The sequence below is a fragment of the Phoenix dactylifera genome, chromosome 3 (genome assembly GCF_051530095.1).
Source record: "Phoenix dactylifera cultivar Ajwa chromosome 3, Ajwa_hap1_PhDact_Kaust_v1.1, whole genome shotgun sequence".
Taxonomy (NCBI): domain Eukaryota; kingdom Viridiplantae; phylum Streptophyta; class Magnoliopsida; order Arecales; family Arecaceae; genus Phoenix; species Phoenix dactylifera.
In genome coordinates, this window is record NC_143192.1 from 47,109,436 (window position 1) to 47,125,051 (window position 15,616).

The 15,616-nt window shown below is 51.7% G+C and overlaps 2 protein-coding genes across 21 annotated transcripts in view; both read left to right on the forward strand.

Annotated features, from left to right (window-relative positions):
* Positions 1-2,206, forward strand: part of ASG3 (SNF2 domain-containing protein / helicase domain-containing protein) — a 29,320-nt gene extending 27,114 nt beyond the window's left edge. For 14 of the 20 annotated variants that reach the window (XM_088718694.2, XM_088718695.2, XM_088718690.2 and 11 more), the window contains 2 exons: positions 1,570-1,678; positions 1,774-2,206. In XM_088718694.2, the coding sequence (XP_088574820.2) occupies positions 1,570-1,678; positions 1,774-1,807 (143 nt within the window). In that variant the 3' untranslated portion in view covers positions 1,808-2,206. Of the gene's footprint in view, positions 1-1,067; positions 1,297-1,569; positions 1,683-1,773 lie in introns of those variants that run through there. The other 6 variants (XM_088718704.2, XM_088718702.2, XM_088718696.2 and 3 more) reach the window with 2 other exon arrangements.
* Positions 2,207-14,290: 12,084 nt separating this feature from the next.
* Positions 14,291-14,908, forward strand: LOC120104612 (uncharacterized). Its single transcript, XM_088719350.2, has one exon. It carries the CDS (start codon positions 14,291-14,293, stop codon positions 14,906-14,908), a length of 618 nt encoding a protein of 205 aa, XP_088575476.2.
* The last annotated feature ends 708 nt before the right edge of the window (positions 14,909-15,616 follow it).

The following is a 15,616-nucleotide window of genomic DNA, read 5'->3' on the forward strand; positions in this document are numbered from 1 at the left end:
TATTTAAATATTTTTAATTAATTTTTATCAATAAAATATTATTAATTATAAAATTATCAATAAAATTAATTTTAATTCGGATAAGTAGCATCCTACTAGTGGTGCTACATATATTTTTCTTAGCTCATAGGATATGCACTAATCACTACCATGGTTCATATTAAGCTAAAATCAAGGATTAACGTTTCGATGTGCCTTGTTGGTACCATACTAATTCGATAAAAATACAGTATCTAGGACATCCCAGGACATCGGTTTGCACATGAACTGGAATATCCCAACCTTGCCTGTTGATACCAGTTGGGTTGGCCTTGGTTGGTTGCATCCCAACACTTGGGATGACCTGGTGTATGGGGGGACACAACTTTTCTCTTTAGTCTTCATCATTCTTGTTGCTACTTCTCCATCCATCCCGACCTATCTCACCGACCCAGGACCAAACTGTGATGGGTGCTGGCCGGTACCAGGACTTCAATGCTTGGCTGAAGTGGTTATGAGTTAACAATGTGAGCAGGATGCTACTTCTACAAGATTGAACACTTCAGTCACTTCAGTTTACAAATCTAGGTTTATCACCTCCCAAGAAATTCCTCACAAACTAGAGAATTAATAAAGAATAAAAGGCTGTACACTTAGTATACTTCTCTAGTACTGTTTTACTATTTACATTCAGGATCCATCCATCTGTAGTATATTTCTAGAAATCCATTTATCTAGTCATAAGCTTTTTTCTAGAATTACCACCTCCAAATTATTAATCCTTTGCCTCGTGTTTGCACATTCATGTGTAATGCAAGCTATCAGTAAGCAAAATTTTGGGCAGTTACAATCAAATATCAGGTAAGGTACAGGTGTTTGGTCAAGCTGGAGTTTATTGAGTGACTTGCGTAGCATGCTAATTACCTCATTCACATTTGAACAGATAAAACATTAATATGCATTTGGGATCATGACATTAGAAATTAGTACTTTGATTTATAAAAAATTAGATCAATTGTGTTGCATTTGTAACAGAAACTGATAATTTCATATAATGATTCAACTTCATGAATTTACCTGCATTGCAGGAAGTTGCAAACCAAGTACCACTACCAAGATAAGCTAGACAATAGTGAGCTTAGAGATGGATTATGCCAGCATATGCAATTTTGATGAGTGAGAATATTTCAGGGAGTGAAATGTCATGAGCATGTTCTTTCTACTATTCACTGTAAAAGGATAATTGGATTGGAAATTCTTGTCTTCTTAGATACTGTCACTCCATGACGATTGATGACACATTAGATTCCTATTACCTAAGCAGACAGCATCATTTTTCTGTGACTTATCAGCATTTAATACCTGCAGTGTCAACTCCTGACAGTCGTCTTCCCAAGGTTATGTTAAATTATTAAGAGTCATCAATAAGCTTATCTATGCCTCACACACACACACACACCCACCCATACAGATGCATGTGAGTTTGCAAATGATGCATAAAATACGATTAGCTAGAGCATCAATTTTGCCATTATTCATTGATCTCAATTGTTTTACCATTATTCATATTGTTGTGGGTTGTCTTCAAAGCATCTATTCATATGCCACGCATTGGCTATGGATCCCAACATTCTGAGTGGTACACAGTGGAACGCCTCCTTCGAAAGTATGCTTCAATCCATGGCATTAAAGTTTTTGTGTAAGCCCTTAAACGTGCCTCATTTTATTGCTGTCTTTTGCTGCCTTGGGTTAAGCCTCTCTTCCTTTGTCATAATCCAGCAAATTTGGTTACAGGTACTACTTCCGTCGTCCATCCAAAGAACAATAAAATATGAACATATGAGGTTCCCATGAGAAGCCAAGCTATCTTGTGAAGAACGCTGTATATAAGCATCAACTGCTATGTTACCAGGAAGAAAAATCTATAAGATGCTGGAAGTGTCTGTTTACCTTTCTCATCCAAGCTTTTAGGTTTAACGTTAGGAGAAAATGTTTGTAACTGCAGCTTAAAAGAAATATAGGGTCATGTAACTATGGCAAAAAAAAAAAAAAAAATACAGCAAAACTGCGAGACTAAATCATTGTTTGACTCACCGCTGTATCTACGGATGGATATCAAAACCAGCTTTTTGGCAGTATCCATTGAAGTAGTTGTAATTTTGGTAAATCGTTTTCTGTTCAGACTACTCTATTTTTGACTAAATACATTACAGCATCTTTTAACTCACTTACGTTTCCTTAGGGAAAGTCTAATGCAGTTGGAGGATTTCAGTTTTGGTAATTTAGTTGTCCTTGACGGCCCAGGGATGGAGGGGAAGAGATGGGGTGGTTCCAAGAGTATGATATTACGTGGGCACTATAATTGAGTCGCTTCTATAGTTCAATCATTTCGGGAAAGGGTGTTGCGCACAAGAGAGATGCGCGGGCCACTCCATACGTGAATCCTTATCATCTTGGTATGCTTATTTTATTTTTAATGGATTTAATGTCACCAAAGTGAAAGTTGTTTTTTTTTTGGTAAAAAAAAAAGGAGGGGAGGGGGAGGGACCAGCCCACCCGCGTAGCAGCTCCACTACTGGGCTCTTCCACCAGAGAATGTTCGATACAGGTCGCAGGTTTCGCGTGCCTTTTTCGACCCGTGGGCTCAAGCCTCATGTGTGGGTACATCACCCCAGCGCCACCTTGCTACAGATGGAAGAAAAGCATCTCCGCCAACGAGCTGTTCGGATGTGGGGCATCCGGTCTTCTAATTTAATGGATACCCGCGCGTTTCGAATCCGGACAACTCGGATGGAATTATCGCCCCCTTACCACCAGGCTACTACCTTGGTGGCAAGGGAAAGTTGTTTGATGAGAGTGATTAACAAACAAATTTGGGGCGGATTAATAACTAGCATGATGTACCAGCTGGATTTTGGTACACCATCGGACCCCTCTGCTCCTTTGTGCATGGGATAATCTAGTATGAATCATCTGCCATCCTAATTGTTACAAAATTTGATTACTAGAATTTCTCATTCAAGATATTACTTGCAAGATAATGGATATGTATATATCTATCGTGTTTTCATGCATGTGTAGATGGATAGATATGTTTGTGTGCGAGAACATATGGAATAAAATTTAGTTGGTTGAGTGAAGTTGAGGTACATTTTTATGGTATCATGTAGCTGACAAATGTTTTAGTACGTAACTTTAAATAAAAATTGGCAACAAATTGACAAGGTTTGTAAGATTGTATAGCTCAATTTTGAGAGGCAAAAATAGCATCGTGAATATATTTAAGAAATAGATAAAAAGCAATCACATGCATGAATAATAAGCATTTTTGTATTCACAATTAAAATGTCCATATTTTCAGTTGATAGACGCAAAAATATCTATTATGTTGACCGTTAATTTTTTTCACGGCCTTTATTTTTCCGCACACTCATTTCTTAACTTTTGTGCCTACTCGGCTGTTGATTGGGCAGGTAATCCCACTAATAGACGCTCCACCACTAGCTGCAAGAAGCAAATGATTAATTCCAAATACAGTATTGAAGCACAAAATATTACTTAAAAGCTTATTTGGTTATATTTGTTGTTAGAAGGTATAAAAATTAAGTATTTCAATGCCATGGTTCTTCATTATAACAATTAAAGTGCTATCAAATTGCTCACAACGATGTTTTCTATGAGTGCACAAAATATATCGAAAATGATTGTTATTTTGTATGACAACATATTAGTCGTGATGTGGTACAGCTCCTCTCAGTCATCTTAGTTGATCCGGCTGTTGCAAGGTACCTCCTGGCTTATAGCTCCACAAGGAAGAAGGTCTACTTGGCCGCAGAACCGCAGTGTTGGTGCCCGAATGCTTGCGTCGGCGGAGCTCCCGACACTAGGTTGTTTGACTAAACTACGTGTCGGTTTCGTTCTAAAAACCTTCGTGCCCCTCCATCGGGGCCGGGGGTCAAGGCCACCAATATCCTCCTCTGCTTGCCGGCGGCATTGGATGCGGCTGGGAGTGGGTTGGTTATGACCGGGAACTTCACATCTCGTGCTTACAATGCTGAGAAAGTTATGTAGGCAGGGGTGATGCTGCGGTCAAAGTACTTTGATGACCACACTGGGAATTAGCAAGGCTATCAAGCCAGATGCTTGATTCATCTGTGGATGTTTTGAAGCCAAGGTTTAAGCGTCCTTTTGTCATGCATCTACACTGTATATTTGCTAGGTTACCATCCTTTGATTCTTGAGCTAATGTACTTTGTTGTGGGGTTGTGATTGTGTACCATCGATTGAGCCGCCATACAGAATACATGATGTTGTTTTTTCTTAGTTTGCACTTTTTTTTCTGAAAATTAAAAAAAAAAATAGTGGAAGCAATTTGTACAATTAATTTTGGCATACATCCAATTCACAAGCGGTTGTACTGCTTGCAAATTCAATTTCCTCTACCTTCACTTAAGAGGTGCATATCTAAATTTTGATCCAAAATCCTACCCATCAAAAGCACTATTTCTAGGCGCGAGCAGGTATTAAGTTGAACGATTGTTAGTTATGGCTCGTATGAAATTATAATATTTATGTTTTGGTATTAGGTAAATCTTCTAGTTTGTATCAGGTCGAAGGTATATATCTTTACCCGCCTCAAACCCGAAACAAGAAAATTTTTATGGATCTACCTTTGGACCCATAATTGAATAATCAATCCAAGTGTTTTTATGGTCCAAATTGTTTCAGAGTCCACTACTGGCAAGCTCCTGATCTGCAAATCAGAGTGATAGTCTTACTGCAATTTCTAACATTTAATAATGCAAGCAAAATTGGGATTAGGAGACGGCCTATTTGAACCTATGTTAATGAGTAACCATTCCAGAGGATGTTGTATATATGAAATTTGGACATGTATGTTAGATTGCACTAAGTAAAATGCTAAAATAACTATCACAAACAATCTTGAAGGTCCTGTGGCTCTATTTCTTGTCCATATAGCATCATGGATGGGGAGTTGGTAAATTAAACCCATATGTAAGATTATAAGTGGGACCACACATACCAAAAAAGAAAGCAAAGAATTTATAATAAAAAATCAGGGTGAGTGATGGCTTCAATCGGTGGAGGAAAACCGGCTATGCCCGCCCTCGGCGGTGCGGTGAAGACTCCATCGTGGGAGGAGGTGGCGAAGGGCACGCCGAGGCAGCCCGTGTGGACCAATCATCGGATATCTGCCCGTGAGTTGGTGGCACTCCAGAAGTGCTTCATTGAGGTCGTGGAGGTCCCGGAGGAGGAGCTGGAGGGGACGAGAGAGATCTGGAGAAGCTCGACAGTCTTGGTGCGAAGCTTGGGTAGGAGAGTCCCGACAGAATGGGTGGCGAAGGAGTACCGACGGGTGGGAAAATTGGAGTACAACGTAGATTGCTTTCCTTTGTCGGAAGGCTACACGGCGGTGAAGTTTGCGAGCGAGCAAGATCGGGAGGCTGCAGTGTTGAGTGGACCCTGGACGGTGGCCGGCCAGCTGCTGGCTGCGGATCGATGGCGGCCCAACTTCGTGCCGGGCGTGGAAGGAGTTGGGAAAGTGGTGGTCTGGCTACAACTGCCAGGGCTACCTATGGATTACTGGAGGATGGCATCAGCGGGCGGCCAAGTCGGCAGCTAGGCGGAAGGTGACGACTGAGTCGGTGGCAAGTCGGGACCCGGCGTCGACACCTCCCCGTTCTGGTCCGAGCGCAGAGGGTATTAAGGCGACCTCTAGTGTTTCTCCGATTGATCTAGAGGGCTGGCAGAAACCCTCGAAGGTAGCCCGGAGGAAGACGCCGGAGAAGGATGCTCCGACGGCCAGAATGGGTACGCGAGGGGGTGGACTAAGTCAACCTGGTGTTGGCATTGAGTAAGGCGTCGAGTCGAGTACCAGGCCGGATTTGGGTGGGCTCAATCCAAGTTTGAACCGGGCTGGGGAGGGGCCCAAGCCTGTCGTCGCTGGGCGCATGGCTGGCCCGGCCTTAGCCCACGGAAGAGGTCGAGGAGCCCGTCCAAGCGACCGCTGGGGCTGAGCTCGACGGAAGTGGGTTTGGGTCCTTCGGTGGCATCGGGGACGCCGAGGAGGCCAGTGGGCGGCGTTCGCCGGAGGAGCAAAAGTTCCCCTCCACCCTTGTCGACGTTGTGCGGTCGGCCGCCACGGGCAGATGCGGTGGACAGAGGCGTTGACCATCTACCTTTTCCCGGGGGGTTGAGGGGCCATGGCACGGTCCGGCTCAACCGGGTGGCCTCGGTGGAGGCTTCCTTGTCGGAACTGGGGGATGCGGCGTCGATGCCGAAAGTCAGGGGCGGAGCGGGGGCGGCCGTGAGCGATGGTGCCAGCTAGCTCTCTCCTCCTCCCGATGTTCCGAGTTCGGCTGGGACGGGTGAGTTGTGCCATTGGGCACAGGCCCACAATAGCAAGCCAATGGCCGGTGAAGTGGTGCTCTCCAAGGGAACCAAAGACCTTGCCATGGGTGATGGAGTGCAGCAGGCTGAACTAGGGGACTGTGGGGGAGGATCCTGTAGCCAATGCATGCCATTTGGCACAGCCAAACAGTGAAGGATCACACAATCGCATCATGCTCCAGTTGCTGGCTTCAGTGAAGGGAGTTAAGGCCGATGGTGCCACCAAGGTACTAGCCTGATGGTAAGAGAGCGATAATTCCGCCCAAGTTGCCCGGATTCGAAACGCACGGGCGTCGATTAAATTAGGGGACCGGATGCCTCACGCCCGGCTGGCTTGTTGGCGGTTATGCTTTCCTTCCACTTGTACCAAGGTGGCACTGGGGTGACGTACCCACACGTGAGGCGGTGAACCCAGTGGGACGAGCCCACGGGCCGGGGAAGGCACGCGAAACCTGCGACCTGTATCGAACATTCCCTAGTGGAAGGGGGGCTCAGTAATGGGGCTGCTACGCGGGTGGGCTGGTCCCTCCCCCTCCCCTCCTTTTTTTTTTTTTTCACCAAAAAAAAGGCCGATGGTGGGGTGACTGACAGTGGGGTGAGTTTGGAGGATTCTTGTAGGTGTGGTTCCGGGGAGTTGGGCTGTGTCGATCCATCTAGTAATTTATGAAGGTGCTTCTTTGGAACTACCGTGGTGCGGGGAAACCTTACTTTGCCCCGGCTTTTCACAGGTTGGTGACTCTACACAATCCAGATATTTGTATATTGTTAGAAACTCGTTTATCTGGAAGCAGTATAGAGAAGGCAAGGAGGGCGGTGCCAAGGTCGTGGGGATTTTATGTAGTGGAATCTCAGGGACTGTTGGGAGGGATCATCGTCACTTGGGCTCAGAGTAATTGCAGAATTGACATTTTTAATGTTTGCACTCAAGTGGCAATCTTGGTTATTTCGGAAGGTAATGGAAATCTATGGGTCCTCGCAGCTGTGTATGCTAGTACAGACTATAGGAAAGAGGATTTTGTGGGAGGAGGCATCCCAATTGATTGGTCAGGGCCATCCGATGTTAGTAGCAGGGGACTTCAATTGCATTACCGACTCCCAGGAGAAGATGGGTGGCTGTCCCTTTACCTTTAAAAGGAAAATTATGGAGTTCCAGGATTTTCTTGATTCGAATGGATTAATTGACTTGGGCTATTCAGGCCCGCGGTTCACTTGGTGCAATAATCAGCAGGGGCAGGCCCGAGTTTGGGAGAGACTTGACAGAGTTTGCGCCATCGCAGGATGGGTTCAACGCTTTCCAAATTACCATGTCAGACACTTGCCTAGGATTGCGTCGGACCATTGTCCATTATTGGTGAGGACCGAGGCCCTTATTTCTGGTCGCTCTCCTTTTAGATTTGAGAAGATTTGGCTTTGTTACCCGCGGTCCTGGGAGATGGTCAAGGAGGCTTGGAGTATGCCAGTCAGGGGGGATGCCATGCACCGTGTGTCCCGGAGGTTGGAGTTGACTTCTAGGCGGTTGAGGAGGTGGAACCGTGAGGAGGTGGGGAATATTTTTAGGAGGCTGGAGGGCTTGGAGGAGGCCATCACCAGATTACAATCTCAGGAGGTCCAGAGTGGAGGCTTATCGGAGGAGGAGTTGGGGGAGCTTAGATCACACCTAGCACTACATGATTCGCTCCTTAGGCAGCAGGAGATTTTTGGAGACAGAAGTCAAGCGTTCAGTGGATTCTAGAAAGGGATCGAAACATCAGATTCTTTCATCAGGCGATAGTGATTAGGAGGCATCAGAACAGGATCAGAGCTATCAGAGGTGAGGATGGGCAGCTGACGGAGGACCCGAACTTGATCAGGAGGATTGTGGAGTGTTTCTTTAGAGCTAGATGGACAGAGTAGATAGGGGATGGGAGTTCAGTGGACATCCCGATGCCTCAGACTCGGGTGTTGGAGGAGGAGTCTGCAGCATTGATCCGGCCGGTTTCGGAGAGGGAGATTAGGAAAACAGTTTGGTCCCTGGAAGGGGACAAGGCCTCGGGGCGGGATGGTTTTCCTCCGGTGTTCTTCAGGAGGTATTAGTCGATTGTGAGACAGGAGGTGACGGAGGCCATACAACAGTTTTTTTAGTACCGCTACTATATCGAGGGACTGGTAGAGGACATTTATCACTTTGATACCGAAATGGCAGGATGCTACTGAGCCGGAACATTTTCGACCGATTAGCCTGTGCTCGACTTTGTACAAGACTACGACGAAGATACTTGCCGTTAGGTTGAGGACATTCTTCCGAGGTTGATCAGTCCGAAGCAGGGGGCTTTTTTGGGAGGACGGAGCATTACAGACAATGTGATCATTGCCCAGGAGTTCATGTTTGATCTCCGTAGGGCGCCGATGAGGAGGAGCCTGATGGGGATCAAGCTTGACATGGAGCGGGCGTATGATAGGATAAGATGGGATTTTGTGCGGCAGTCTTTGCAGGGATTTGGATTTCTCGAGATGTGGATCAGCTGGGTGATGGGTTGTGTACAACATTCTTTTTTTGCCATCTTGGTGAATGGTACTCCTTTCCGTTTCTTTGAGTCTACTGGAGGTTTGCGCCAGGGTTGTCCTCTCTCTTCCTTACTTTTCATTATTTGTGCCGATGCACTATATAGAGCTCTTAGACATCCTGCGACTATACAGGAGTTAGAGGCTTATAGGCCGGTGGAGGGGATTGTGCCGATCTCTCACTTGCTTTTCGCTGATGACTGTTTATTGTTGTCCCGGTCGACTCGACAGGCCGCACAGGTTAACTACAGGATTTTACGAGACTATTGCGCAGTGTTGGGGCAGTGTATCAATTTGTCCAAATCAGCGATATGTTTTAGCCCGAAGACCAGGGTATAGGTGAAGAATTCTATTTTGGAGATTCTGGGGGTGGGTGAGCAGGTGGGTCCACTGACATATCTGGGGATTCCGCTCTCGGGTCAGCGGCTACGTCGCAGGGACTGTACTCCTCTGGAGCTCAGCATCAGACATAGATTGGAGGGATGGCAGAGGCACAGACTTTCGATGATGGGGAGGATCACCCTAGTTCGGTCGGTACTCTTGTCGATTTCGACTTACCTTCTCTCCAACTCTCTTATTTCAGTGGAGGTTTTGAAGACTATTGAGCAGCTCTTCAGGAACTTCATCTGGGGGGAGTAGTGGTAGAGGCGGTATCCATCTGGTGGCATGGGAGGTCGTGTGCCAGCCGACCGGGGTTGGTGGATTGGGAGTGCAGTGTTTGGTGGTGAGGCGGGAGGCTCTAGCGGCACGTCATGTTGCTAGATTTATACTAGAGCCCGATAGTCTGTGGTCCTCACTGATGAGGGCCAAGTATGGGGCTTTGGTCCCGGAGGCGAGGGCAGGACGACACCATTTGCCGGTTTGGAGGGAGATGTGCGCCAGGGCCATGCAGGTGCTTCCAGAGATCAGATGGTCTATCGAGGACGGACAATAGATCAATGTCCTGGCAGATAGTTGGGTGACTGAGCAGCCGATCAGTTGTCTGCCGACCCTGGTGGACTCGGCAAGATTGGATGGATACAGAGTATGTGATCTATTGGACCCTGTTGGGTGTCTGTGGAGAGAGGGGCTGATTCGGGAGGCATTCGGAGAGCAGCTAGCAGATTTGGTTTTGGCACTTTCGGTTCCATCGCGAGGGGAGTCTGACAGGCTAGTGTGGAGGCCATCAGGACGGACGCGGGTACGAGCTAGGGATCTTCTTCCCATGTTCAGTAGGGAGACTGGCCGATAGATTGAGGGAGGATGGATTTGGAGGATGCGGATTCATCCGCGGGTAGCGCTATTCATTTGGAAGGCGGCATGGGGTTGCCTGCCGACCAGGAGTCTGCTATCCCGACGAGGAGTGAGGGTTGCGCAGCACTGTGTGGTGTGCACGGAGGCGGAGGAGACTATTGATCATGTTCTAGTGCAGTGTCCGAGGGCGAGTGAGATTTGGAGCAGTTCACCGGTCCCGTTATCCCAGTCGGTGGAGTCAGCAGAGGCTCTGATTCTTTTATTGTGAGCCTCCATTCGGAGCCCTAGGTCTTGGGAGGAGGGTATCCTCAGAGCATACATGGCTTACCACGTTTGGTTGGACAGGATTGCTGGTATTTTTGAGGGTAGGAGGCTTCCACCGAGGATGGTAGTTGATAGAGCTATATCACAGTCGGGGGAGGTTATTGCAGCCTCAGCATTGTTCACTGTTAGGATGGCCAGGGACATCTGGGGCACTTCATCTGCTGTCATAGCGCCCAGGTTCACCCTCGTTTCTTGGGTGCCCCCATTCTTTGGTCATCTTAGAGTGAATTTCGACGGAAGTATGTTGGTGGATGGTAGTACTGGTGGTGTTGGATTTGTGATCAGAGATTTCTGGGGCAGGCTGGTGGCAGCCGAGGGTCAGCGCACGCTAGGACTTACGGTTGTAGGGGCAGAATTTCGGGCAGCATGAGAGGGGTTATCATTTGTGAGGAGAGTCCTTGGTGCCGAGAGGGTGCTTCTTGGGGAGGATTCCTCTGTGGTGATTGACTGGATTTGAGGTGTGGATAGATATGGTGATGGCCATCCTCTCATTAGAGATACTCGGAGACTAGCCCAGGAGTTGGGGGCTTCCAAGCAGCACACGTATTTCGGAAGGCGAACCAGGCAGCAGATTGGGTCGCCTCCTTCATCGCCCGGCACTCCGGGAAATTTCTTTGGACATCTAGGGGAGACACTCCTTCCTCTGTGTACTCTTTACTTTTCCATGATCTGGCATGATGTACTTACTTTAGAGCTATTTAATCTGCCGTTTTGATTATAAAAAAAAAACAAGGGGGAAAAAAGAGAGAGGTGAAAACAGTAAAGAGAGAGAGAAGCTAGTTACTCAGAACGGCTAGTTAGAGCGAGAAGCTCCGGTGTAGAGAGAGAGTCTAACGGCTAGTCGGCGACGATCTCTCGGCGTCCGGCGTGGTGTCTTGGTGTGTGGAACCGTGACGACTCTGCCTCGCGAGCGCACCTGGCTCCCGACAACCGTCGGCCAGCTTGGTGACAGCGTGGGGGGGGGGTCTTGAAGCGGAGGTGATCTATTCGGCGAGGGCATCGGAGCTCCTGTGGGCGACGATCTCTCGACATCCGGCGTGGTGGGTCGAGTGGTTTCTGTGACGACTCTGCCCTGCAAGCGTTTCTTGGCTCTCGGCAACCGGATCGGGTAGCTAGGTGACAGTGGGGGGGAGTCTTGAAGCGGAGGTTCCACTCGGCGAGGGCATCGGGGACTTTGTCGGTCGGCCTGGCCGGGGAGGCACCCCTGACCCAGGCTCTTTTCTGTTAGGCTAACCTTCTTTCTTTCAGGTTCCATGGACCGCAAAGGGAAGGCTCCGATGGGCACAGCTTCGATGGGGAAGACGACGGAGGGAGCGGCGAGAGGACCGGGTAAGCACTCTGAATCTGGGCGCGGTGCTTGGTCGCGGCCGGGGCCGTGGGTCACCCAGTGGCGCACAGCCGCGGAAGTCGAACGGCTGAGCCGCCGCTTTCCGGATGTTCTCCGGCTACCGGAGGAGCCGATCGCGGCGGCCCGGCAGAAGTGGGAAGGGCGAGCTCTGGTGGCTCGCAGCTTTGGCCGCCGCATCCCGGCGGAGTGGGTGGCCAAAGATGTGGCCGCCCGAGCTAAACTCAAGGACGTGGTGGCTGTCCCGCTTGCGGGCGACTACCTCGCCCTCCGTTTCCAGTCGACGGAGGACCGGGACCGGGCCCTGAGTGAGGGCCCGTGGGTGGTGGCGGGGCAGCTCCTCGCCATGAGCCCTTGGGTCCCAGACTTCGAACCCGAGGATACGGCGGTGAAGACGGCGTTGGTATGGCTCCGTCTGCCCCGACTACCACCGGAGTATTGGTCGCCCTCGACCATCCTCCATATCGCTGCCAGGGCGGGACAACCGATCGCGGTGGACGGTGTCACCGAGCAGCAGGGGGCGATGGGCTTTGCCCGGGTTAAAATCGCGGTTGATACCACGGCGCCCCTGCTACCGGGGGTACTGATCCAAGGGTTGAAGAAGGTGCGCTGGCAGCCGTTCGTGTTCGAGAACCTGCCGGCGGTCTACCCTCGCTGTGGGCGACTGGGTCATGGCGATGCCGCCTGTCGCTCTCCGGCGAATGGCCCAGCAGCGGGGGGACCTCCCTCGGGGACGGCGGACCCGGTGGGCGAATCGGGGCATGCTCAGCCTCCTCCAGCAACTGAGGAGGAGAACCAAGGGCCGATCTACGGCCCTTGGATGGTGGCCTCTCGGAGGCGAGCCCCACGAGAGGACCGTCCGCCGGGGTTGGGGGAGACGACCAATTCCGACAAGGGACCCAAGGGACCCGGGTCTTCCTCGACCGGGCCGCCACCTCCGGCGGTTGGTCAGACCTCGCCGGCATCCCCGGCGGATACCGACGGTTGGCAAAAGCCAACTAAGGTCGCCCGCCGCCGGTCGCCCCTGGCCGGTGGTGGTGCCCTCTTGGCTCTGGCCCCCTCTGGTAGCCTGGACCGGGTTGCCATGGTTGGCGACCCAGCCTCCGAAAGGGTTGAATCGGGTGACCCGGGGCCCAGCCGGCGGGTCGACCCGGTTGGCTCGGTAGACCAGGCCCTCCAACGGGCCGACGTTGAGCCCAGCAGGGCAATCGTAGCCCAGGCCCAGAACCAGAAGAGGCCCAGGCCCCCCGCGGGCCTTGGCCCACAACCAGGCCCATGCCTGGCGGTCCAAGCAGCACCGGCGCTGGCCCAACGCGCGCGGGCCCACAGGGCTGGGCGCCGCGGTCGTGGGCCGGCTGCTGCGGGCCGAACGGAGGGCGCGCCCCGAGCCATCGGCTCACTGCGGCTCGACGGCGCGCCACGAGGCGTGGGCGCGCCCAGCGGGGGGCCCGTGCCGCTCGTGCCATCGGCTGCGAGCGGGCCAGCGCCCCCCCGCGCCCCCCTTGCTGCGAGCGGGCGAGTACCCCCCTCCCCGCTCCCTGCCGCGAGCGGCCTTGCGCCCCCCATCGCGTGCGGGTCCACGACCACCCGCGTGAGTGGGTCAGCCCCTTCTGCGCCCCCGTTTGAGTGCGGGCCTGTCGCCTGGGCCGCAGATCGGGAAGGGGGCGCGAAGGCCCCAGTGGCGCAGGGCCTGCGGGCCCAGGTCGCATCAGGGCTGCAGGCCCTGGCGCATCCAGGCCGAGAGGAGGGCCCGCGAGCCCATGCCTTGCAGGCCCAGACTGGTGGGGAGTCACGGCTAGCCTCCGGCCCAGGGGATAGTTTTGAGCCGGTTCCTCTGGCCCAGGATGAGTGGGCTGGCCCTTTCCGGTACAGCCCACCCTCTCAGGAGACGGCGGTTGGTCTGGGGCTCCCTCAGGCCGGTGATCAGGACCCACCCATGATGGGTATGCCGAGTGTGATTCCGACTTGGGATGCTCATGCGGGCCCCGGGAGTGGACCGGAGGGGGTCTTTCGCTTTGGCCCGCCTATCCTCACTGCAGGGGTGCGGGAGGACACTACCCCAGGCGGGTGTTTGGCGGGAGGCCACCCTCCCCCACACATGGTGGGGAGCATGACCGATGCTCTACCACTAGGAGCGGTTATGGACCATTCTACTGCCGCCCAGCGGGTTAGGGCAGTTGTTATGGGGTTTGTAACCGCACCTGGTGGAGGGGTGGAGGAGCGAGGCCACCTGGGTTCTGAGCCTGAGGATGTCCCCGCGACTTTAGGAGAGGATGGATCTGAGGCCGACTATGTGGACTGTGATCCATGATGATTCTCTCTTGGAACTGCAGAGGGGCGGCCAAGCCATCTTTCACGTCTTCATTCAAACGTTTGGTGCAGATTCATTGTCCGGAGATCTGTCTCCTTTATGAGACCCGATTATCTGGTGAGGGGCTCAGCCGGCTGAGGCGGCGTATGGAGAGGGATTGGGAGACCTATGCAGTCGATTCCCAGGGGTTGTCGGGAGGGATTTTGGTTCTGTGGAGGCGGGGTGTGGCGACGATTGATGTCTTCCACAACTGCTCTCAACAAGTAATCATGGTCATATCAACACCCGACGCTGCTCCATGGGTTTTGTGTGGTGTATATGCTAGCACGGATCACCGGGTCAGGAGGATCCTTTGGCAGGAGATTACCGATCTGACCGCCCAGGGTATTCCGGCGGTAGTGATTGGTGATTTTAACTGTATTCTGAGTCAGGATGAGAAGCGGGGGGGCGCTGCCTTCACGGATCGAGTGGACAGGAGGGAGTTCCGTGACTTTGTGTCGCGGAACGGCCTGGTAGACTTAGGTTTCTCCGGACCACAGTTCACTTGGTGCAATAATCAGCAGGGCAATGCTCGGGTTTGGAAACGGTTAGACAGGGCTTTTGCATCCCCTGATTGGATCCTCCGATTCCCCTCTGGCCGAGTCAGCCACCTGCCTCGGATAGCCTCGGACCATTGCCCATTGCTACTCTCCACCTCACCGGGCATTACGCATCACAGCCCCTTCCGTTTCGAGAAGGTTTGGCTGTCATATCCCCAGTCTTAGGATATTGTTCGCGATGCGTGGCGGATTCCTGTGCATGGCGATCCCATGCAACAGGTCTCACGCAAACTCGAGTTGACCAAAAGACGCCTTCGTCGATGGAATCGTGTGGTTGTGGGTGATATCTTCCGGCGACTGGAGGGCGTAGAGTCCTCGATCGCCGAGCTGCAAAGGAAGGAAGATTTAGGAGGTACGCTCCCAGAGGTTGATATGGCTGATCTCCGGGGATTGCTCGCAACCCACCACTCGTTGTTACGTCAACATGAGATCTTCTGGCGTCAGAAATCTCGCGTGCAGTGGGTTAGCGAGGGGGATCGTAATACTAGATTCTTCCATCGGTCTACTATCATACGGAGACGGAGGAGCATGATTCACTCTCTGCGAGATGGGTCCGGACACCGGGTAGAGAGCGAGCCTGCTATCCGCCAGTCCTTACTTGACTTTTTCCGCACTAGATGGACGGTGGATGAGGAGGCCAGCGATGGGGACCGCCCGCTGAGGGTGGATGTGGGCATTCGTGATGTCGAGAGTGTAGCCTTGATCAGGCCGGTGTCGACGTTGGAGGTACAGGAGGCAGTCTGGGACAAGGCCCCGGGACCTGATGGGTTCCCCCCTTTCTTCTTTCGGCAGTACTGGAGTATTATCCGGCTTGCGGTGGTGGAGGCCATTCAGTGCTTCTTTACCCAGGCAGCTATGCCTGTGGACTGGAAG

Bases quoted from the DNA above. Each gene is read 5' to 3' on its own strand.
- LOC120104612 (XM_088719350.2), top strand. From the start codon at position 14,291: ATGGAGAGGGATTGGGAGACCTATGCAGTCGATTCCCAGGGGTTGTCG.